Genomic DNA, 26181 nt, shown 5'->3' with positions numbered 1-26181 from the left:
AATGTCAAAGCTGATTCTACACTGAGAAACACTAGTGCTGAATTTCACTCTGCAAATCCTCTCAGATGAAGTGGATCAGGTCTGGTGATGTGTTTGGCACTGTGGGAAATATTCTAATTCATCAAAAGGGAAAAGCTGCATGCAATTATCATCTAGAAGCCTCATCACAGAGAGAAGAAATAGTTACCACAAACTATTTCATTGGGAAATCAGTGATGGTGAAAGTTGTCTGACACAAAAGCAATGCAAGATGTTGCTTTTTTTTTAGTTTGGTGGGATCACTTATCTTTATGTGCATTCAATCTTCTGTATATGTACCAGTAGTGCTGTCATACTGGCATCTCAGTAAATTCAGTTACAGGTATGTTTCTCACTTACATTGAGCTGGCCTCTTGAACAACTCAGCACAGCTGCTGTTTACACAGAAACCAATCTTCCCACCCTCCTGCCCAATTATTTTTTGGTTCAGGTAATTTTATTTAACAAAACACACAATTCACGCGTTAACCATAGTAGAGTTTGGATTACCAGACGAGTGTGCCTTTACTGTAATCCTAGTTGGTTGTGAGTATAAGTACCCTGAACTGTGCATTTATTGTACCTATTATCATGTTCAGTGTAGCTGATTAGAACTGTCCGAGGTGAGGATTTCAATGCAAGATATGGCAACAAATGAAGCAATGGCACTTCAGTGACTTAATGTCAAGTAAAGCCATCTGAAATGCAGCAGCATTAAACATAAGCCATGAGACAGAGTACCAAACTATATTTACTGTATACAGTAGTAAAGGACAACAAATAATGTACAAATTGGTGAATAAACTATGAGCTCTAACAGAATATCCCACCCTAGCCCATATACAATAAAATGAAAAAGAAAATAAGGACTTTTCCCAGCAGATTTCAAGCAAAGAGATGATCTAATGTTGTCAAATTGGTCAGGTAAATATAAAAGGCAGATAATGACCTAATCAAGCAGCAATGGACAACCTATTGAAGGATAATAAGATGACCTTTTTAAAATTTCATTTGGAGTAGAGCCCAAAACTTCATACAGAACTGAAAGTCACCACACAAATGCATTTAAAATTAAATACATTTTTGGGAAGCAGCGGAGCAGAATTTTCTCAGAAGAACCTTAAATTACCTTTTCAAGGTTTTTGTGCTTAGCAATCTTTTAATAGCTCTTCTGCACATACAACTTGGCCATAAGCTTATCAAGAGTCTGTTTGTTAGAGGTTTTGGTTTGTTTTATGTAAGACCACATTTATCCATAAGAAACATGTACTGAAAGAAACCAGAGGCCACATATTTACTAGTACCAAGTGAGTAATAATGATACAACTTTTATGTTTGTATTAAAGGGGATGATAGGGACAAGGTACACATTTTTTTGTCCATCACCTAGTAAACCGATAGTGAGCTGTGATGATGGACTTTTTTCTTTTTATTCTTATGGAACATAATACACTAGTCATGAACACTAGTAGGTTTGGTCTAGCATTCTGGTAATAACTCAATTGCTGACATTAATTCTGGGCAATTCTCTCATTTTTGCTTTTTAAAACTTAAATTTCAATCTATTTTATCAGATTATGACAAAGCACATGTACATTTGCAATATTTAAACATTTACTCTATACTAAGCCTCATATCTGCACGTACAGTCCTTGTATCATAGGTTTTAAGTTTTACAATAATAACTGTGTTTACAACACATAGTAAAAACTTTTAAATCAATAAACTTTTCTTCCCTTCACTTGCCCTATTGTAGGAGGAGATTTTAAACTCACTACTGAAGTGAGGATATATTTACATGATTAGAATTATGCAGTGGGGCAATAATACAACAAGAGTCAGGAATGAACAATCGTGTCCTAGAATATAGGTGGATACTCAGGCCACAGGTTTATATAAACAAGGTAACAGCAGACAGACAACCCATATTTTACTTAAACTGAAAAGTTAATTCCATTTGGCCCAATTTAAGATGTAGATTAATCCCTGCAGATACAGTTTTGACTTGCACACGCAGTATGTCAGAGGGACAGCAGAACAATTTTGGTAAATGTCCTCTAAAGTTTTAGAAGAATCCTGTGTGATTGGCATGTTCATTCATTACTATTTAATAGCAAATCCAAGGACAGATGAGAAAGTGAGGTGTGACAAGGGTCTTTAAATTCCTCTTCCCAAAAGGACAGCATGTTTAACACACTCCACCTGTCTGCTGTTGAAACACATCAATAGTATCTTCATCTTCCATCTCCAGCTGTTGGATTAATATACACATATTTAATATATACATAGCTATACATTTTAAAAGGGCATTTAGTTCTTGCACCGTTAATAGCATTACTCGTTAAGAAGCAGTGTTTAAATTTAAACTTTAATGCTTATTAAATTCCCCTCTCCACCCAATCAGAAAGCAACATCACCCCCTTCACCACAGTGTCTTCCCAGCTCCAGTCACAAGTTATCTTGGTCTCCCTTCAGCCAAGACATTCCAGGCTGACTGACACTGTGTTGGGGAACAAGATCCCAGATTTAGGCAGTAAAGTAGAGTCTAAGATCCAAGGCATTAAGGGCTTCATGTCAGTCTATGCTTTTCCTTTAGTGTCAATACTCAGCACAGATTGTTCCTACTCGACAGGGCACAACTCTGGCCCTCCATTCCCACCCCTGCTCCCCACAGTCTCAGGCTTGGTCTACACTTAAAAATTAGACCAACCTATCTTCATTACTCAGGGCAGTGGAAAATTTCAGGCCCTGAGAACCATAGTTAGGTCAAAATGACCTATGCATGTCTACACCAGGGGTCAACAGAAGGATTCTTCCATTAACCTAGTTGCCGCCTCTCGGAGAGGTGGATCACCTACATCAACAGAAAAACCCTTTCTGTCAACATCAGGAGCATCTACAGTGTTACCGAGGCACAGCTGAAGCACCACAGCTGTGCCGCCGTAGTGTAAACGTACCCTGAGTATACTTCCCCAAGAAGTCTGGGGCAAGATTCTCTGCTCTGCTTCCTCCTTGCTAACTGCTAAAGGTGTGGTTTCTGTTGATTTAATCTACAGATCTCCCCAAACTTGCAAATCAAACCTTTATTCCACTCCCAGCCAATTTCTGCAGCGGTGCACTTTGAACAATTGTGCAGTTCAATTTGTCTTCTGAACAGCAAGGGTTTGTAACTAATCTCAACTAACCACTGTGAACAGTTATTCACATGAGTAGTACCATTAATTCTACAGGGATTATACTCTGTGGGCACAGAAAAAGTTAGTTTTTTCAGCAAGCCATCCTGGGGTCCACTCCAGTCAGCTGCAGTCAGGGTGTTCCTTTTCAGCCTAGATTATCTCTCTCATAGTTTTCACATCCAATTACAAAATAACTTTGTAGGGCATTCCCACAGCCAGAACAAACCAGTTTGGTCAGTGATTTATTGTTCTCTCTCAACTCCAAAGGAGGACTCATTAGTCCAATCCACACCATCGAGAATATTTCTGGGTTTTGTTTCTTGTATTCCCTACCACAGGCCTTGTCCATACCAGGAATTTTCCTCCCTGAAATTTATCACTATTGCCAATACTGATTCAGCTTCAGCAGTGGCAGAAATGGTGGTAGCACTAGCGTAGACAAGGCACCAGCAGCCACCTGTGTTTTAATCATGTTATTGTCTATACCTACTCTGCGCATGGTTCGTAAGACAATCCTTAAAACTCTGGCAACTATTTGAAGCCATGTCTACACTAGTACTCTCACTTGCTAATTGGGTCAAGCTCCACCAGTGGTAACAATTATGAAAATATTTAAAGAAAAAGAAATCCTACTACACGTTTTGGGAACTGCTGGGCCTACAACACAGATACTATTTCTATCAAAATCCCACCTAAAATAGTTTTCTCTAGGTGCAGACACATCTAAAAATATAGAGTTCTACTACAGTTATTACAATGTATTTTCGTACCTGTGCAGGCGTGTCAGTTTCATTAATTGGTTGTCCATCAAATCTGAATCTAATCTGTCTCATTGACAAACCCTGGAAGTTAAAATAATTAACGTGAGCTATGGAGTTCTTACTTTGCAATCCAAATAAAATAAGTTTATGATTAGGAGCAAGTATTTGATATAATGTGTAAAAATCAGAATTCAGAAGATTTAAAGTGACAGAAGAGCTATATTTATGTTGTAATATATGATTCGACCCAGATGTCAAAATTCTAAGTTAGTCTGATGTCCCAGGGCAGGCACTGTATGATCAGGACATCTACAGTAGAATCTAAGAGTTATGAACTGATCAGTCAATCACACACCTCATTTGGAACTGGAAGTACACAATCAGGCAGCAGTAGAAGAAAAAAACCAAAACAACAAAAACATCCCCCAACAAACACAGTACTGTATTAAACGTAAACTACTAAAAAAAATAAACAGAAAGCAGCATTTTTCTTCTGCACAGTAAAGTTTCAAAGCTGTATTAAGTCAATGTTCAATTGTAAACTTTTGAAAGAACAACCATAATGTTTTGTTCAGAGTTATGAACATTTCAGAGTTACAAACTACCTCCATTCCCAAGGTACTCATAACTCAAAGGTTCTACTGTATTTTGGTATAGCACATGTCCCCTGCACCTGGCAGTATGTAGCTTTCTGTTGAGTGAGAGAAGGAAGAGTAAGCTACCAGAGCAGAGTGATGCAGGGGGATAGAGAGGCAGCAAAAAACATTAAGGGTGGGGGAAAAAAAAAAAAAAACAAAAGGAAAAGACAGACAACTACTTTTCATCTTCAAAATACTCTGCAAACTTCTTAAACCTCACTTCACACGTGTCAGGTGGATAAGGATTTTATATACGTTATAACACTGAGGTTAAGAGGTCTAAGGCAACAGAGGGAATTAGCGTCAGAGCCGGGATTACAGTTCAGGAGTTCCTGGCCCCTAGTACCAATTTTAGAGAACCAGGAGCGCTGGATGAGGAGAAAGTCATTTTGATTAAAGTATAATTGAAACCAAATTTTTCAAACCTGAGAGAGAAAGTTAGGCCGCAAAATCCATATTCTACCATACTTCCATATAATCGGGTCTACTCATCTCTGGAACATTGGTATTTAACACATTTTATGAAAAGAAGTAAAGTTTCCATAATGACAATGTTTTTCATAAGGTAAGTGATCCTATTGACTCTCAGGCAGCAAAATGAATTTATTATAATACTACAACATATAAAAACTGTGTTAAACACATGTACCTGTCTCTCACAATAAGCCTTCATTAGTTTGCTTAGGGGTGTATGCCTTTTTATTTTGAACTGCACCACAGATCCATCCTGGCCAGCTACTTTTAGATTGATATGGTCATTCTCTGTTTTTACTCCTTCCTGCAAAACAAAATGTAAAGATGGACATCACTATTTATTAATAAAAGTTACCCTAAGAATTTGGAAAAGACTGATAGTAAGTTAGCAAACTGTTGCAAAACAGAAGCATTCCTTCCTATATATAAAGGTTTGATGTTCTCCACAGCACACAAAGGAAAAAAAAACCTCAAGTTTTGTGTTTGCCTCTGAGACTTGCAGGCAAATAGGTAAAAGCAAGAAACTTTAGAACAAATTACTAAAAACTGAACAAATTCCAACATTTACATCTGCCAACTCAGACCATCCTGAGGGGAAGTTAGTAGATTATTTATACTCAATGGCAAAACACTAAATTAACACAGAGTTAAGGTTACTTGATGATATGTCATGCAGAACACTGAGTTGAGCAAAACTCAAACCTCTGAAAACCAGGAAATGCACAGTTAAGTGTGCATGGGCAACCTTAACTTTGCTCTCTTTCAGTAATGCCCCAATATGCCCCATTAACACAGGAACCTTTACTCTGCCAACCCCACAGTTGCTGAAATTACTCCTGGAGGGGGACGGGGTTTCTGCGCCCCTGCAGGAGCACAGAATTCACACGACCTGCATTTTTCTGTGCCCCCGTGCAGAAAAACACACACACACACACAAAAAAAATCTGCCGGAGGACACGCGCCTCTTCCCTGCCAGCGCATCTGTTCCAGTGTGCCTGAAGCAGCCTCAGAGACAGGGGAGAGGAGCTGGGCATGCATGCTTGGCTGATCGCCGGCGGGGGCGGGGCTGGGCATACGTGCATTCCAACAAGTGAGAGAGAGACTCTGTCCCTCTCTCTTGCGACTGCAGCTCTCTGGCGTGTAACGGTAGGGCTTTTTATTATGCAGGAAGCACGCTAGAGGCACAAATGAAGCAGCCTGCCTGAGGGCTTGTCTACACTGGCACTTTACAGCACTGCAACTTTGTCACTCGGGTGTGAAAAACACCCCCTGAGCGCTGCAAGTTCCAGCGCTGTAAAGTGCCAGTGTAGACAGTGCACCAGTGCTGGGAGCCGCTCTCCCAGCGCTGGAGCTATTCCTCTCATGGAGGTGGGATTTTTAGAGCGCTGGGCGAGCTCCCTCCCAGTGCTGCGCCGCGACCACACAAGCCACGTTAAAGCGGTGCTGCGGCCACGCTTTAACATTGCCAGTGAAGACGTGCCCTGAGTTAATTGATCTCATTCTCTGAGGCACAAATGTAGCTGCATGCCTATTGTTCCTATTGTTAATTAACTGTTCCCATTCTCAATCAATTCTCCCAGGAGCATAAAATTTGTGAAAGTTTTAAGGCCAGAGTGATGTAAAGAAGTCTTATCATAAATGACAGTAAGGGGATCCTCAGCTAGGAAGATCTTATGTACCTTCTCACTTTTTTCCTGTGCCAAAGTGGCACAATGAGGTTAGATTACAGCTCAGGATTTATTTTACTTACCTATTTAAAAAAAAAAAAAAAAAAAAAACACTGAGGGCAAATAAAACATTTACCAGGCAGTCAATAAAGGCCCCATCTACACTGGCAATTTTCTGCCCAGTAAAGCGGCTTTCTGTGCTGTAACTCCTGAGGTGTACACACTGCCAAGCCACTTAGTGTGCAGAAACTGCGCAGCTGTAGCTCTCTTAAAAAAAAATCCACCCTGACAAGAGGTGTACAGCTTTCTGCGCCAGGGCTACAGCGCTGTGGTGCCAGTGTAGACACCATGGCAATTACAGCGATGTGATTGGCCTCCAGGAGGTGTCCCACAATGCCTGTTCTCGCCTCTCTGGTCATCGGTCTGAACTCTACTGCCCTACCCCCAGGTGACCAACCGTCATCCCCACCCCGTATGTTCCTTTGCAAATTTGAAAGTTCCCTTCCTGTTTGCTCGGTGATGTTTGCAGTGGTCTCAGCACATCTTTCCAGGTGGCTATGCCTGCTCCACGCACCAGCCAATCCCCTGCTTGGAGCAATGCCGAGCTGCTGGACCTCATTGGCATTTGGGGAGAGGAAGCTGTGCAGTCTCAGCTGTGCTCCAACTGTAGTAATTATGATATCTATGGACAGATTTCTAGATGCATGATAGAAAGGGGCCATGACCGGGACACACTGCTGTGTAGGGTAAAAGTGAAGGAGCTGCGGAACGTCTACCATGAGGCGTGGGATGCAAACCGCCGCTCTGATGCTGCGCCCACGAGCTGCCGATTCTACAAACAGCTGGACGCGATACTCGGTGGCGACCCTACCTCAACTGCAAAGGCCCCTGTGGATACTTTGTTGGCTCACGTGCCAGTGGAGAGTGGATCGAGCCAGGAGGAGGAAATCTTGGACGAAGAGCGGGAGGGGGACCCAGAGGATGGCTCGGAGGCCAGAGATGCATGCAGTCAGGAGCTCTTTTCTACCCCGGAGGAGCCTAGCCAGTCACAGCAGTAGGATCTTGGTGAAGCGCAAACAGGAGAGGAGGCCCCTGGTAAGTGGATCTGATTTCAGGAATTGCTGAAGCAAGTTGTTGGGGGCAAGAGGGTTGCAGAAAGCAGGCTTTTCTCCCACCGCATGCCTAGTCTGAGCGGCAGAACAGGCTGTTGATAAGACTCCCTCACTTCACGGGAATCTCCCTCAGAGATCTCCAGGAAACTCTCGTGGAGATACTGGGCAATTCGCTGCCGCAGGTTCCTCACCAGAGCTGCTTTGTTTCTTTCCCCTTTTAACAGTAACTTTCCCGCGCCACTGTGCCATCACGGGGAGACAGGGGACCATTGCTGCACACAGGCAAGCTGCATAGGGGCAGGGTGGAAGCTGCAGGCTTGGAGAAGACCCTTCCTTGATTCCCTGCTCACCCTCAGCAGCAAGATATCTTCCATAATGATCACATCCTGTGGAAAGTGTGGGGACAGGAATGATTATCAGTCCCACCCTACAGGGCTGGCTCTCCCCAAGAGCCACGTGCCCACTGTACAGCAGGGTCCGGGAAGAGTGATTCACCCTGGCCCTGCGGCTACTCACCATTTTGGGGGTCTTGTGGCTCGTGTGCTTGCATGGGGTCAGCCAGTTAGTGACAGGTGTGTGAGTACTGACTGTGTTTTAAAGCACTGAATCAGTGTTGTCTGTGTTGCAAAAAATACTGCTTCTGTAAAATGTTGCATTTAAACTTCACAGAGATGACCTTGAGAGGCCAGCCTCCCTTATCGGCAGCAGAACGGCTGTGCAGAATTAGAAAGCGGCCACGAAGAACTAAGGAGGACTTTCTCCGTGAGGTTATGATGCACTCTGACACTGAGAAACAGGAACTGAAGGAGTGGCGGGACAGCAAAAAGAGGGACCGAAAGGAGAACGCGGCACACCAGAAAGAAACCATGGAGCAGCTCTTAAACGTTATGGAGCACCAAGTGGACACGCTCCAGGCAATACTAGCTCTTCAAACCGAACAGCTCCGCACCCGCCCTCCCTCCCCTGCAGCCGCTGTCACAAAACTCTTTCCCATGCGCCTCCCCCACCCCCCCCATCAACACACTTATCAATCTCCTGGCTCCACTCTCTACCCACAGCATTCCACTCCTCCTTCCTCACAGTCCAGCAGTGTGGACTCCCAATACCCACTGCACTCAACACCCATCCCCCTGGCCCTGCTGAAGTACAGCACCCACTACATTGTACTCTAAAGGAGAAGGTTGGGTATGATCCCTGTACATACACAAATCTGTAGCTGTCCGGGGACCCCTCCTCCTCTGGAGACCTTCCCTTTCCCCCCTCCCCCTCCCTGCTGATGTATTATTGTTGTTTGACTCTCTCTTTTAATAAAAGAATTGTGTTGGTTTGAAAGCAATCTTTATTCTATTAAGTGAAAGCAAAAAGAGCACTGCAAAGCAACATGCAATTATGTTAAACCCCCCTGTTGCATCATGTTCACTAGACACCTCCTAGCATTACAAGCACTGCAATCCTGAGCATAGCAGCAAATATTAGTGGCTTTCAGCTTCAAATTGCTGCCCCAAGGTATCCCTGATCCTTATGGCCCCACGCTGTGGCCCTCTAATAGCCCTGGTCTCTGGCTGTTCAAACTCAGCGTCCAGGCGCTGAGCCTCTGCGGTCCAGCCCTGAGTGAAGCTTTCACCCTTCCATGCACAAATATTATGCAGCGTACAGCACGCAGCTATAAGCATAGGAATATTGTCATCGGCCATGTCCAGTTTCCCATACAGGCATTGCCAGTGGGCTTTTAAACAGCCAAATGCACTCAAAAATCATTCTGCACTTGCTCAGCCTGTTGTCAAACCGCTCCTTCCTGCTGTCAAGTTGCCCCATGTACGGCTTCATAAGCCACGGCATTAGGGGTAGGCGAAGTCTCCCAGGATCACTATGGGCATTTCAACTTCCCCTATGGTGATCTTCTGGTCAGGGAAGAAAGTCCCTGCTTGCAGCTTCTTGAACAGGCCAGTGTTCCAAAAGATGCGTGCGTCATGCACCTTTCCGGACCAGCCTGCATTAATGGCCGTGAAACGCCCACGGTGATCCACAAGCATCTTGAGAACCATTGAGAAATACCCCCTGCAATGTACTCGGTGGCTAGGTGGTCTGGAGCCAGAATTGGAATGTGTGTGCCGTCTATCGCCCCTCCACAGTTAGGAAAGCCCATTTGTGCAAAGCCATCCACAATGTCACGCATGTTGCTCAGAGTCATGGTCTTCTGGAGCAGGATGCGATTAATGGCCCTGCACACTTCCATCAACACGACTCCAACGGTCGACTTTCCCACTCCAAACTGGTTAGCAACTGATCGGTAGCAGTCTAGAGTAGCCAGCTTCCATAGTGCAATAGCCACACGCTTCTCCAATGACAGGGCAGCTCTCATTCTGGTGTCCCTGCGCCGCAGGGCTGGGGCGAGCTCATCACAAAGTCCCATGAATGTGGCTTTCCTCATGCGAAAGTTCTGCAGCCACTGCTCATCATCCCAGACATGCATCACAATGTGATCCACCACTCAGTGCTTGTTTCCCGAGCCCAAAAGCAGCCTTCCACTGTGGTCAGCACCTCCGTGAATTTTGTACACTTTTTTTTTAAAAGTTTACTTTAGAGAGACATTTGTTTGACTCAAAACCATTTGTTTGACTATTTCAGATAGGAGCAGCTGTCCGATGGGGGTCCCCTGGAGTGGTTGAGGAATATCCTGAATTCCAGGTCCTCAGCCCTTAACTGCCCATCAAATGTCTTCCAGGAAGGCAATGGTTATCCCTCAAGAAGATCAACGTCGCACTCCTCTTGCCTTTGTAGTTTAAGGAATAACTCCACTGCCACTCCTGATGTGTTGGTCAGAGCGAGCAGCATACTGGTCAGCAGTTTGGGATCCATTCCTGCAGCCTGAAGAGGCAGAGCGCGCAGTACACAAACAGTTGAAAGATGGTGTCAAACACGGACAGAAGCACAGGGATTGCTGGGATGCAAAGCAATGCATCATGGGGCATTGGGATGCCCCATGGCCCCCTCCACCTTTCCACAAGTATTAGCGGCAAAAGAGAAAGAGGGTGCTCTGTAGGATAGCTGCCCAGAGTGCACTGCTCCAAACAGCGCTGCAAGTGTGAACACACTATTGCGCAGGCAGCTGTCAGTGTGAACACACAACAGCGGTTTTCCTTCTGCGCTCTCTGAGCAGTGCTGTAACTGTCGGAGCTGTAACTTTGCCATTGTAGACATGCCCAAAATGTCAGGACACTCAGAACCAAGCACTTCCCAAAGTACAGAGCCAGGTCCAGAACAATGATTAGCAAAACTGCATTACTTTCATGTGTGAAAGTCTGAGCAATTTAAAATGACATTCTACCCGCCCCCCCCCGCCCCGGTTTGGTGTTCTGTAATGTAATTTAAAATTAAAATCCAGGATTATAACTGGAATGCCGGGTATTAGTTACCAAGTGTTTGTAACTTAACTTCCATGTGTTTAGGAAATGCTGAATAGTTATTGTGACTTTTTTCTGTATTGTAGTTTTAATAAATTACTAAAACAATTGAAACTGGTGTGATTATATTACATTATTTTGACAAATAAAATATGCAGAATTTTGAATTTTTTGGTGCAGAATTTTGTTTTGCCGCAAAATCCCCCCAGGAGTAAGAAATGTACAAGCTCTTCACCTCCTTTTACAACCCATTCACTCTCATGCCCAGGATTCCAGCTAACACTGTTAAAGAACCCCACCCCACCCCACCCCCCCAAAAAAAGTTGCCCTGAACCCACTCAGTCCTCTGTCCCTGGCTTTTCCCCCACCTGATTAAACAAAATTTTTTGTTTAGACTGGCTACTGACTATCCTGCTGTCTTCACAGTAAACCTCCCCGTAATATAAAAATATGTTATCACACACACAGCTTCTAGCAAACATGAGTTATTAAATCTTTATTGCACAGGTGCGCAAAGGTTCAGACTAGAAATGTCAGTGGTGGGGTGTTCACTAGAGGCAATGGCATCAGCACATTCCCTCAACCGACCCAGATAAGTATAAGTGGCTGCACAGAAACCCTCTTGGTTTTGTTCTTTATTGGCGCATGCACACTGTGCTCCTTCCAGGTTGCACATCTAGGCAAGCAAAGAAGTGAACATGTTCTTAAATACTGTTCACAGCTTGGGTCTGCCAAAGACTTAGGGGGTGCCATGTACTACCTTGCGTAACAACTGACTGACCGAAGGGACTATTTTGACCTGCATCACAGCAATAGTTTTATCTGTAGCTCTGCACAAACACACATGCACACAGAGCCAGAATTTCCCATTGTCTCCCTCATGCCCGTGGCTGTGGAGACACTCCTTATTCTGAGCATACCTCTGTATACCACTGAAATAAATTGCCTTACTTATCAAACAAGTCAAAATAAGGACTCAGTCACAACAGAATAAAAATTGTTGCTCTGGTACCTTGCAATCCATTGCTATGGAGTACAGAGGATGCAGTAATATGTTCAAAGCACTTAATCACTCTCTCTCTCTCCTGGATTCTAATCCCTCTTTTCCTCTCCTCCCCATGCAATCTGAGTTCTGGTGATTTATATGAAACAGGTAAATGTCCCATCAGTGGATATCTAGGATTTGTTTTGGGTTGTTATGTTATGTCTAGCTGTCTGCAAGTCTCTAAAAGTGTAAGAGAAATTTTGTACACTTTTTTTTAAAAGTTTACTTTAGAGAGACATTTGTTTGACTCAAAACCATTTGTGTGACTATTTCAGATAGGAGCAGCTGTCCGATGGGGGTCCCCTGGAGTGGTTGAGGAATATCCTGAATTCCAGGTCCTCAGCCCTTAACTGCCCATCAAATGTCTTCCAGGAAGGCAATGGTTATCCCTCAAGAACAGACACCATGCTTAGCAATAAGACAATGCTTGATGGGAGCCTGTGTGTCCCAGTCAAGAGAAAGGGGTATATCCCACATAAATATTATGCAAAGACCTTTTCCGCCTACAACAGTACTAAGTTTGGCACAATTTGATTTTTTTTTTGTAAATTTAAAAATAAAAATCAATATTAACTTAAATCTTTTTCAGAGTTGTATCAATGTTAATACATTTTCAGTTTTACGGTGGTGCTGCAAGGGCCTCCCTGTACAGCTGCGAGGTACTGAATCCCTGCAGGAGCAAGGTGTAGTGAGAGCTATGGTCCTGGCAGGGCAGAGCAGTGACCCCCAGCCTGGAATGCAAGGACAATGAGTTCCCAGCCACAGGGGAGGCCACCCTGCTGCTGAATGACTCCTGCTAGGGGAAGGCCACTGCATCCCCAGACAGTGAGTGAGTAAGTGAGCAGGGCTGTGATAACAGAGCTGCAGAGGGCTCCCTGAGCAGCCAGAGGAACAGTGATGCAGATCCCTACAAGCAAATAGTGCAGAGAGGCCAACAGATTTTTTTTTAGTCCATTTCAGTGCATCAGGCAAAACTGACATTTACTGAGAACTAACAAACAATTTAAATCGAATACTGCCAAGCCTAAATAATACAATGCACCCAGTACTGCAGGCCTAGATAAACAAATTAATGCTGTCTACCCTGCACAGAATCTCCAGCCATGCAACTCCCCATTTCTTTGAGATCTGGAGCAAAGAATTCCAGATGGTTGAACTAGATGACCTCCCAAGGTCTCTTCCAACCCTAATCTTCTATGATTCTATGTGTTGTGAGCTAGGGTTGCTGCTCCTTGGTCTTGACACACCTTTTCTGGGAGGAAGGCAGGAGGAGGAAGGTGGGGGCAATGGAGGAACGCCTCAGTAAATCAAAGTTTATAATGTGGCCCACCCAACCTATGCTAAGGTTCACAACTACTGTACTTCAAATGTGTAAGTTAAGAGTCACATTCCTTTATGACATGAATTTCAGTGAAATAACTGTCATTCACTGAGTTATCCCACTGTCCTCAAACCCTGCATTGAACATGCTCACCTACACAGGTGCATAATAGACCACAAACACTTTAATTGCTGAACAATCATTTATTACAAACCAACTATAAACAAGCAAACAACATTTAAAACTCTGTTAAATCTAAAAAAAAAAATAATAATCCCAACACCTAAACAGTCGTTCTCAAACATGCTGAAACATGCATCAGAAAGTACTGATCATACATCTTAAAACCCTCTGTATATTTGAAAAATCTCCTGACCCTTGTGTGACAGATGTACCCCAGCTACAAGAAACAGTGAGGTGTCAAACCTTGTAAATATTTCTGACACACAATACACATTTTTCAATTAGCCATGAACCTTCCAATTTCCCAATTAATGTTCTTCCAACACTTAATAGTTTTCATATTGTCACTGTAGTGATTATTCAGAGGCTCAGCCAAATTAAAGACTATCACAGCTCCTGGACACAAGTCACTGATGCAGTCCAAGTCTGCTCTCATACATTGTGTGAGCAGTACACCAGGAATAAGGCCCAAATAATTTCTGCCTGACTGAATCACCATGTCTGACACATCACCACCTCTCAAGTCACCAGTGAGACATTGTAGAGTGGGCAAAACATGATGCCAACCTCTTTTTTCTCTCTCCACCCAAATCAACTTGCAATTAGTAATCCCCATGTCATGGTGCACTCATTACTCTCCTGCAAACTTATCCAACCTTGTGATCCAGAAATTGCCCAGAAACCACACATTAGCACCTCTGGCAGCACACATTTATTTTTCCTCAGCAATCAAGGTAGCCATGCTGTCAGTTCCAAATCTCTGAGCTATGTTTCTTTAAAGAAAAAACAAAAACAAAACAAAAACAAAACCACATTAAACACAAGATCAGGAAGTAGCCACTTGGCCCCACCCTTCCCCCAGGGGCTAACAATACACAGATTTTCTCAAAAACAATGAGGAGTCCAGTGGCACCTTAAAGACTAACAGATTTATTTGGGCATAAGCTTTCGTGGGTTAAAAAACCCACTTCTTCAGATGCAGAAGTTTTTTTTACCCACGAAAGCTTCTGCCCAAATAATTCTGTTAGTCTTTAAGGTGCCACTGGACTCCTCATTGTTTTTGTGGATTCAGACTAACATGGCTACCCCTCAGATTTTCTCAAACCATCAATTCATGGCTTGCCAACCAGCAATTCATATATATCCCTCTCCCCATAAAACACCTCCCCTCACTGCAGCCCCAAACTCCCTCCTCCTATTGCCTCACTCCTAATACCTCTCTTTTCCCAGCAGGAATTCACATATCTAATTTTCCCTCAAAAGACTTTGATGGCATTGCTCCTCCCACCCCAAAAAATAAAATTGCCATCCATTACTCACATATTGCAGCAACCTCCATCCACTCAGTCAAAATCTCCATTTGCTTAGCCAGGGAGGGTGGGGGAAGGGTTTGTGATTAACTTATTCTTAATTATGTTAATTGAAGGGTGAGTTCACAGCCATCAATCTCAATGAGATCTGTGATTCATCAAGTCATTAATACCTCTCAGTTTATCAGTACAAGGCACAGAGGGCAACCAGTTTTGGAAGAGGGGTCATAACTTGGGAACTCCTCAATCAAATGACCCATTTGGATCACTAATGGTACCCCATGCGGCACACCAACTTTCAAAACAATCAATGTAACCGGATAATAGAGCGCTTACAAGAGTCGAGCTTTAAAGCACATTAAATGGCAAAACACCTAGTTAACACAGCCTTAAGGCTGCCTGGTGACATCTGTTGTCCCTCCAGAACACTGAGCTCAGCAAAATTAAAAACCAGGAAATACATAGGTAAGGTACACACCCGTGTAATCTTGAGGTGAGTCAGGTTCAAAGGACGACTGTTTGTCATCTTGAGCTATCCAGCTGGTAGGAAACTTTGAAGGCTAACAAGCCTATTAACTCCTCTGTCTCCACATGCTCAGCGTCATCTATTAGGTGTGCGAATAGGCTTGTGAGCCTTCGGGTTTGGCTACACTGGCGCTTTACAGTGCTGCAACTTTCTCGCTCAGGGGTGTGAAAAAACACCCCTCTGAGCGCAGCAAATTACAGTGCTGTAAAGCGCCAGTGTAAACAGTGCCCCAGCTAATCCCCTCGGGGAGGTGGAGTACCTGCAGCGCTGGGAGAGCTCTCTCACAGTGCTGGTGCCTCAACCACACTTGCACTTCAAAGCACTGCCGCGGGAGCGCTTTGGAGTTTCGAGTGTAGCCAAGCCCTTAGTGTGCCTAACTGGAGAAGCAAACTCTTTTTCAAATAATGTTTAATGTGATTTCTGCCAAAGGGCTGGTGAGTGCCATGCACTCTGTTGAGTAACCGTTGAGTGTCTGAGATACTGGTGCAACGATCTGAGACCTGGTTGGATCTCTATCTGTGAGCAAAAAAAGCATTGCCAGGATGTGTCAACTTTAAGAAAAGTTGACCCCCGCCCCAGAGTCTGTATCTTGGGAACCCCTTGGTCACATTGACCCAAATTTAGATCACTATACTCTATGTCCCATCACTTAATCAGATTGCCTTAAAATTCAGTGTAACAATATGGATTTTAGAGCACTTTGAACTATTGAACATTAAACAGAAAATTGATTTTAAGGTTAAGATTAAAATGGTAGGAATGGAAACCTGCGAGCAATTTTCTGTACTGGTGCATGCATGCTGTGAACAATGTCCATTTTCTTAAATATCATTCTACATTTGGGTGCCCCAAAGACTGGTGGGTGCCATGTGCTACCTTGGGTAAAATGACACATTGGATGTGGTGTAAATGAAAATGGTCTCATAGCTTGATCTCTAGCTCAGTTGGGGGTGGGGACAAAACAAAAAACAAAACCCTCCACCTAGAACTTTTTGGGAAATGGCTATTTTTCCCAGGGCATATATCTCCAGAACCTCTATCTCAAATGTCCCCAAATTTGGGTCACTAACCCTACTTTACATCCCTCTGAAGCACACCAAATTTCCAAGTAATCTAAGCATGATGATTTTAGAGGACTTCGAAAAATCGACCTTTAAACAGAAGTCGTGACGCAGCCATAACTATGGTGGTCAGGCCTTGTTACTATAATTAGCTGGATCCTATTTATAAGACACTGCAAAGATCTGCAAGTTATACAACATTCACTAATTTTCTATTAAAATAGTCAGCGTTTTGTAAGTGACTAGCACCTGTTTTTGCCATAGAAATAATATAAAAAATGATAAAATAATTCTAAGTCCTAAATAGGTTCAACTACAAACTTAAATGGGAGTTTCATTAACTTCAATAGAAGCAGAAATACATTAATGCTAAGTGCTTTTGAAATTCCCACCCTAAATGCTTAGATCATAAGGCGTTATTTCAACTCCAAGAGAACTCATTTTATAATTCTTTATGTGCTTTGAAGTGTTACTCACTAAATGCTATCTTTAACTGTATATTTTCAAAGTATTTCCAAATATTTTCTTGTTCATGGCAATCTCTCTCATAAGCTTCCTCTCATCCCACCCCCAAATCCCTAGATAGACACAGGAGATGATTTCAGGGCACTAGAGTACAGTGCTCGCCACCTCCCAGAAAAGACCCTGTACTGCAGGCCAACAGTAGAGAGGAGGTCAGCCAAACTCTGTCCTCCGCCCTTCACAGAGAAGGGAGCTGCTCTATGGCACTGCACTGTCAGTGGCAGCAGGAGCGCACATGCAGTGGTTTGAGAGATCAGAACCACTAGCTTTAACTGTTGATTTATGTGGGGAGGTCAGTGACCATTACACGCAAGGTACAGGGAGAGAGCTAGAATAAGAACAGGTGATCATGTGAAAGTTAGGGGAAGGTGTAGACACAGGAGGCAAGAGGCAAGGATCATTTTCCTTTCCTATCAAGAGACAGGCTAAAATTACAAATAAAAATTGGATCCAGGAAAAGGTGCACGTGGACATAGGGTTTAAATAAGTTCACAGAGGAGTACAAAACGTAAAACAGGAGAATATGAAAGAATATTGAAACTTGTGTTACCGCCATTTACCCCACTCCTTTGTCTATGTGTCATCTATTTTGATTGCAAGCTCTCAGGGGCAGGCTTCTGATAAGCACTTAGCAGAAGCAGTTTCAGCAGGTAAAATAACACACTGGAGGAGGGGAAGATGAGCTCCAACTGAAGCTAACAGGTTCCCTCCTTCTCCCAGCACTTCTTAGACAGAGAACTCTGCAGGGGAGACCCTCCTGCCCCTAGGGGCACCAGGCTCTACCCTCCCCACAACCATGTGACTCTGGGGAAGCTGCATAGAAGCAGCTAAAGTCTCAGCTGGCAACAAACAGAAGCCGTTACAGCTGGCACTATTGGACACATGATGATGTCATCTAGAGCAGTGGTCCTCAAACTTTTATACCGGTGACCCCTTTCACACAGCAAGCCTCTGAGTGCGACCCCCCCTTATAAATTAAACATTTTAATATATTTAACACCATTATAAATGCTGGAGGAAAAGCGGGGCTTGGGGTGGATGCTGACAGCTCGCAACCCCCCATGTAATAACCTCACCACCCCCTGAGGGGTCCCAACCCCCAGTTTGAGAACCCCGGATCTAAAGGTATGTCTACACTGCACACTCCTTTCAGTGGTGTGTAGAGTACATAGATGACATGCTCCCCTAGCACTGTTAATAACTAGCACCGTAGATGGAGAGGCACTGCTTAGGTAAGTAACAATATGCCTGAACCCCGTGTGTACCCAACATGACTCTCTGTTTGCCCAAGCACTGCCTGTCCTGCAGCTGCCTCCCCACAGCTGGGGTCCTTCCCCATAGCAGTGAAAGACTCTAGCAATGTGGAGGCAGCAGAGCCAAGCCTTTCTCCACTGCCAACCCCTGCTAGAGCTTTACTGACACATGTAGCTACACTGCAGCGTGGACGCAGCTTGCTTTGCATAGCAGTATGTAGTAACAAATACCCTACATGCCACCACAAGAGGTGTGTAGTGTAGACATAGCCTGTTTTCTAGTATTGCCTCTGGACATTCTCTCCTCTGCTGATTAGTTGTTTACTCTCCCCCCCCCTTCCTCATGGTCTCTTCACTTAAATCTCACTCCATCTGCCCTCCACACTCCCCCCCCCCCCGCTCTCTTCTGCGTTTTCCATCTCCCTTCCTCTTTCTGTTAACCTCAACCCACCTAATCACAACGTCCTCCCCACAAAAAACCTCCAAGGCACTAACGTTCTCAAACCATCACTGGATTCACCCTATTTGTATTTTCTATCCCTCTGCCCTTTCCTTTGGGCTTGGCTACACTGGCATTTTATACCGCAATAAAGCCTTCTACCTTACTCCCCATCCACACTGGCAAGGCACGTAGAGCGCTCTGACTCCCTGGCTAGAGTGCTCCTGGTACTCCACCTCCACAAGAGGGATAACGGCTGTTGCGTATTGGCTGAGACGCCCCAGGGCCAGTGTGAACGAGGATTTACATTACAGCGCACTGATTGACCTCCAGAAACGTCCCATAATCCCCTTAAGTCAAGTGGCCACTCTTCTCTTTGTTATTAAATCAGCTGAGGAATGCGGAAGTGCCTTTTCAGAGCTCCGTTTCAGACAGCGGCTGCTTATCGGCAACGGGGCAAAGCAAACGTTTACTGAGTGAGTGAGAGAAGCAGGGGGGCTAGGGAGATCTGGACTTACAAGATAGCGTGCTGAGACACTCAGTACTCCAAAAACCCACTCTCTCTCTCCCCCCACATACAAACAACACACTCCACCCCACCCCCCTCATTTGAAAAGCACGTTGCAGCCACTTGACTGCTGGGATAGCTGCCCATAATCCACCGCTCCCAATGCCGCTGCAAATGTGGCCACGCCAGTGCGCTTGCAGCTATCAGTGTGGACAGACTGCAGCACTTTCCCTAGTGCACTCTCCGAAGGCTGGTTTAACCCAAAGCGCTCTACAGCTGCAAGTGTAGCCAAACCCTTTGTCTGTTTAGATTATAAACCAGGGATCAGCAACCTTTGGCAGGCAGCCCGTAAAGGAAATCCACTGGTGGGCCGGGATGGTTTGTTTACCTGCAGCGTCCGCAAGTTCGGCCGATCGCAGCTCCCACTGGTCGTGGTTCACTGTTCCAGGTGAATGGGGGCTGCAGGAAGCAGCGCGGGCTGAGGGATGTACTGGTCGCCGCTTCCTGCAGCCCCCATTGGCCTGGAACATTGAACCGCGGCCAGTGGGAGCTGCTATCTGCCGAACCTGCGGACGCTGCAGGTAAACAAACCATTCCATCCTGCCAGTGGATTTCCCTTACGGGCTGCATGCCAAAGGTTGCCAATCCCTGTTATAAACTCTTGGAGTGGGGGAGGGCGGGAGACTATCACTAGGTTTGTATATTACCTAGAAAAATGGGGCCCCTTTCTCAATTGACATTTAAGTGCTATCACAAAACAAAAATATCTTAGTACATTTTTGGGTACAATAATAATTTTCTAATATTTTTGGAAGCCTGAAACAGTCATCTCTTTATTTCACATCTTTTGTTGGTGTTAAACATTTGAGTCAAACATGACTACTATTAGAAACAAGATAACTTCTGACAGTCAAGACATAATCCTGCCCTTCTTTCCTGATAGTCCTGGTATCTACCCAAAACAGAACACAGATGTTTCCATCAAACACAGCCTCACTAGTTCAACCACCTTACCAGATAATATATGGAGATATACCTATCTCATAGAACTGGAAGGAACCTTGAAAGGTCCTCAAGTCCAGCCCCCTGCCTTCACTAGCAGGACCAAGTACTGATTTTGCCCCAGATCCCTAAGTGGCCCCCTCAAGGATTGAACCCACAACCCTGGGTTTCGCAGGCCAATGCTCAAATCACTGAGCTATCCCTCCCCCGCCCCCAGATAAAGCACCAAATAAATTCAGTTTAGATTTTTAAACAGCAATGACTGTCCTTTAAGTACTGAGAATGCAAAGTCCTAACCATCCTCTTCATCTTAAGAATCATACAACTATCAGAAACATTCACCCACGTTATCAGCAGAAGACAGGTGAGCTCTCCAAGTAAGCCAGTGCCATAGCTCAGGTCAGATCCTCCACTACTAGGTGGAGATTTCACCCTTTCCTTAAAATGGCAAACTCCTCCAGATGAGCACCAGTAAGAGAGAAAGTGATCTTCTCCAAAACAGTCTCTAGAAAAGATTCCAGATTCTGAAGGGTACAATCCAGAGAGGAAAATATCTATCAGCAGAGCCATAGAAAAGCTATACCAAATATAGCTAGTCAAGTCCAGTCCTCCTTGGCCCCTAGATTGATTCTCCCTTCCTTCGTCTCAAGACTGCTTCCAGCACAGGAAGTTTCTAACCCCAATGGAAGGAACAAGGACTAATAAGGATTTTGTGGACCAAAAGTTTAAAAGCTCACTGGGGAGCGGTTTTGAATATTTGCCCATTGTCCTACAAAACAACTTTAAATCTCCAATCTTTGCTCACCTGTCTTTATCATAAAGTCACCCTAAATCTAAGGTTGCCCACAAAAGTCAAAAAAAAGCTAAAGATTTACAAGTTAGCACTCTGCTTCCTGTATAACTATCTACATCATTGCTAGTTTTTCCACCAGAACCCTTCCCTGCAACATTCTAGCTTGCCACAATATGTGGCTTAGAGCTTTGGACACAGACCTCCAAGGGCAATTTCATTCTATTCTATATAGGTTCTTACAATGCACTGATCACGGTATCCAAACACCTTCCAGTAGCATGCTAAGTGACATGACTACACACCTGTCATATATTGTTTGTTCTCTCATCCTCTCCTAGAGGGAGAAGTGTGTTCAGGGGAGTATGTTGGTTCAATAGTGTCTGCTCCCGCCCCCACTGCTTTTTTAATATATGTGTTGTTAGGTGTATTATAAAGAGAAGGCAAGGTGGAAGAAATGCACCTTGTACTTGGAACAGAAAGTGATGAGGTTTGTGGTAGTACTTAGTCCCGGGGCAGGGTGTCTCCAATGTCTCAGACAACCCCTAGAGAAAGCTCTGTCTTCTGCACAGACAAGCTTTACTCTTATTGTTGAGAGTTCCACTGTGCCAGAGGAGTGGGGTTGTCGACCATGGTCTTCATACCCGAGCTTTAGACAATCTTTTAGCTATCCTGGACCCAGGCCAAGGAACACTTTTAAGATAATGATTGAGACCTTGAACTTGATTCGCTATTCTATGGGAGGCCAGCGTAGAGAACAGAAAACAGATGTGATGTGCTCATGGTAGCCCATGTTGCTGAGGAGATGTGCTGCAACCTTCTGCACTAGTAGGAGTTTCCTAAGTTCTGAAGGTTTCACGCCCAGGTATATCATGTTGGTGTAGTCCAGCTGAGAGGTGCCAAAGGCACGAATAACTAAGGCCAGGTCTTTGTCCACCAGAATGGGACAGAGTCTCCTAGCTAAATAGAGATGGAAGAAAGTACTACTTGCAAATGTTGGCAAGTGAGACTCAGCGTCAGTGAGGAATCCAGGAGTATTCCTAGACTATGGACTGAACTGACCAATTGTAGGTGTGTCTCTCAACCCACGGAAACAGCACCATGGCTGCAGGCTTTTCAAAATACTTTCCTTTTGCCCACCAGCCTCACCTCTGTCATTCAAGCTCCCTTTGGTGAGATTACACTTTTCAGGGGATCCCCCCAAAAGACACCAACAAATTCCTCAGACTTGAATGAGATCTTGGCCAACCAATCCTCTTTCAGAGAGTTAACAGAAAATTTCAGCTGCCACATCTCTTTTCCGCCACCAGAAAACAGCCAAAAGCCCCTCTGCATTATCTTCTCTAGACCACCACATCCCTCGGCCCGCGCTGCTTCCCGCAGCCCCAATTGGCCTGGAGCGGCGAACAGCGGCCAGAGGGAGCTGCGATCGGCCACACCTGCGGATGCGGCAGGTAAACAAACTGGCCCTGCCCGCCAGGGGCTTTCCCTGAACAAGTAGCGGACCGGCTTTGAGAACCACTGCTCTAGACTACAAAATCTTTTCAGCCAACTAGCCCATCATCTCCACAGACTAAAGAAGACTAAAGAACTTTCTCCTCCTGGACCGTACCTCTTGACAGATGGGCTCTGAAGATTATTCACGCAGGTCTTCTCAGTAATTCCCACGCCCTTTCTTTCTGGCCTCCTCACCACCCCATAAAGTAACAAGTGTTATCTAACAGTGTCTCAGATATCATCTATTTAAGAATGATTGTTCTAATTCCAGCCAAGAAGTTCTTCCGTTTCTATTCAAGGTTCTTTGTGAGTAGAAAAAACATGGGATTTCAACTTAAACCTGGTAGTAAATAAACTCCATTTCTGCACACAATTTCTGGCTCATATCATTCAAGAATTACCTCTGAAAGAATACCTTTCCTCTGTCAATCTCAATGAGACCTACCTTCAAATTCTGTTTAGTTCAGCTCACCTGTGTTACATTTACTTCACAATTTAGGACAACTGGCTGTGGTAAGTAATGCCCTTTGATCTCATCTACTCACATTTTCAGAGAGATGACAATCATAGCAATAGTGAGTCTGAAACAAGGCAGCATCCACAATTATCAATATATGGACAACCTGCAGTGAAGGCTTGATCATACTAAAGTGCTTTTCTTAATATGCACAGAACTATCAAGGTCCTGGCGAACCACAATTTTGTTTTTAACCCTGGGCAAGAAACTCAGAAGCTTCCACACATTTCAGAATCAAGGAACTTAGTAAGTACCCACTGGCCATGCCTCCACTAAAGAGGCACAGGTGTAGCCTGTATCAAGCACGTTCTTTGGGCACTGCTGCAACTCTGGTCCTCGGAGAATTTTCTGGGACTACCAGGAAGAGGCACTGGCTCATCAACTGTTCCCACCTCTATCTGTTCAGCTTTCCATCCTCTGGTAAAAATCTTTTCTTCTTCAGTGACAAGCCCCTGAATGGCAATATGGCTGTCACATGGTTCTTCGAATGAATAAGTGGCAAGTTCACTTTTCCAATTGTTAATATTCTATTTTTTGTACATGTATGGTAGCTGTTTGTAAAATTGGTTATATTTCTCAAATGAACATTGTTGCAATCCCATACTGTCAGGGCAGGTCAATGAAAGCACGTCAACTGGCAAAGCTTTGTCACTTCTCAGCTGGACTAGAGCAATGCAATGTACTCGAGCATGTATTCTTCAGCATTTAGCAAACTCCACTAGTAGGGAATGTTGCAACATGTCTTCCTCAGCAACACAGGCTACTGCGAGCACACCAAACCCTTCCTCCGCTCACTACAGTCGCTGCATACAGATTTTCAAATCAAGGTCAAAGTCTCAGGTCTTATCTTCAAGGCGCTCTGTGGCCTGGTCCCAGGAGATCTAGAAAGACCACCTACAGCCCCAGGATGAAGACTGCAGCGCACAACTCTGCTCTGGGGCCAGTCTTTGACACCGTGGAATGAAGGCCTCCAGAAACCGAGGTCCGTCCTGACCTCACCACTCTCGGCTCCCACGGCAAGGTGTATGTCTTTGAGCTGCCTTCTTGACCGGGAACACACAGCCACAGGTCCATTTAAACAGGCACTACCCAACTGGCTCCCCCGGGGAGCGACCCCGCAGGCCAGGAGTTGACACGCTGCCGCGATGGGCGGCGGGAGCTCGGCGAATGGGGGCGGGGCGAGCGGAGGGGAGCGAAGCGGACGCTCCCCACGACGGCACGGCGCAGCGCCTCTCCGCGACGTCGCCCCCAACCCCAGGGAGGCCCGACCCGCAGCCTGGCCACGCTCCCAGCATCCCTCGCGGGCGGGCGGGGCGCGAGACCCCGAGTCCCTTCGCTATGGGGCGGGGCCGGCAGGCCCCAGGGAGCCCGCGGGCCCGGGCTGCGCAGCGGGGAGCCCGCCTCTGGGCCGGGCGCGGGCCCGGCAGCCCCAAGCAGTGTGCAGTGTGCGGCGGCCCCAGCCCTTACCTTGGGCTTCTCCTCGGACATGGCGGCGTCGGACGGGTCCGGCCTGGCGGGAGCGCGGAGGGGGCACAGTCACGCTCTCAGCTCCCGCGTCTCTCCCGCCGCAACTGCCCGCGAGAGCGCGCTTCGCCCCCCAAATCCCCGGCCTCTGATTGGCTCCGACGGGCCCACGTGCGTGTGCGCGCTCACGAGGCGCGCTCGCGAGCGATTCCTCGTCGGGGGCGCGCTTTAGGGGCGGAGGCAGGTAGCGCTGGGAAGTGCGTCATCGGGGAACCGGAAACGGTGGAGCAGGACGCCAAAACGGGGGGAGGGGCGAAGTAAGTGGTTCTCAGAACGAGGGGGGTAAAGGGGAAGAGGGAGCTCCCCACAGATCCTGGAGAGAGGTGCAGCACAGAGCCCCCCGGGTCAGCTCCTTCCAGAGCTTGGGGGAGGGGCAAAGGGAGCAGAACCTATGGGGAGGGGCAGCACAGAGCCCCCTGGGTCAGCTCCCCAGGGAGAGTGGGGAAGGGGCGAAGGGGACCCTGCTGTCCTATTGCCTGCCATACGCCCTGGTGGTGCCACAGTCACAACTGTTAGACAGAAGCACCTTTGCCATGGGGAGATAGCAAGTGGGGTATGTTGGGTAGTGGCGGTTTGGGTAAGGGTAGCTCACCTCTCTGAGACACCCAGAGGTACAAATGCAGGTAACGTATAGCTCTGCACTAGCACTTTTCACCAGCAGGTTGAGATCAGTATTGTTTTCCCCATTTTAAAGATGGGGAAACTGAGGCTGCATATGGGTATACAAATACTTGGGTCCCCGTGTGTGCGCTCATGACTTCCCCCCAGCACACCCACACCTACATGTGCACGTTCATGGAAACGTATAGCTCTACCCCTATGCATAGCTAATGGACACTACATGAACATGGCGCTCTGTGGCCTGGGCCCAGGAGATCTAGAAAGACCACCTACAGCCCCAGGATGAAGACTGCAGCGCACAACTCCACTCTGGGGCCAGTCTTTGACACTGTGGAATGAAGGCCTCCAGAAACCGAGGTCCGTCCTGACATGAACACACACACAATGATGCAGGTACCTACATAAACATGTATGATCACATGCACACAGGAAAACAGGCACAAATGTGCTTGTACATGGAAAGACATGCACAAACATATACACTCTAAACAGCCATCTTGAAAACCCACGTGCACCCTCAGGCTGTATCCACATCCCAACCTGTATGCACACTTAAGAAAACATGCACAGAGTATACATACACTCTGTTTTCCCATACATGCACAAAAACATAGAAACATGAATGAGCATGCACGCATGCATATATAGCTTTACACATATGCACATACACAAAACAACTGTATATGCTCACAAAAACAAAGCAACCACACACTTGTGCACATACAGCAGTAACATACGTGCATACTAAACATGTACACAAATGCCCCTACACAAATCAGACTCATGAACACAAAACCACACAGGTTCATGTA

At 45.5% G+C, this 26181-nt stretch overlaps 1 protein-coding gene across 1 annotated transcript; it reads right to left on the bottom strand.

Annotated features, from left to right (window-relative positions):
* Positions 1–751: 751 nt before the first annotated feature.
* LOC101934351 (small ubiquitin-related modifier 3) lies at positions 752–24900 on the bottom strand. The gene is made up of 4 exons (XM_005303678.4): positions 24692–24900; positions 5243–5371; positions 3965–4036; positions 752–2269 (listed from the first exon to the last, which is right to left on the bottom strand). Exons 1-4 carry the CDS (start codon positions 24710–24712, stop codon positions 2207–2209), a joined length of 285 nt encoding a protein of 94 aa, XP_005303735.1. The 5' UTR covers positions 24713–24900; the 3' UTR covers positions 752–2206.
* Between the last annotated feature and the right edge of the window lie 1281 nt (positions 24901–26181).

This window comes from Chrysemys picta, chromosome 9 (genome assembly GCF_011386835.1).
Source record: "Chrysemys picta bellii isolate R12L10 chromosome 9, ASM1138683v2, whole genome shotgun sequence".
Classification (NCBI taxonomy): domain Eukaryota; kingdom Metazoa; phylum Chordata; order Testudines; family Emydidae; genus Chrysemys; species Chrysemys picta.
The sequence above is the reverse complement of the archived record's forward strand: the minus strand, read 5'-3'. Positions and strand labels throughout refer to the sequence as shown.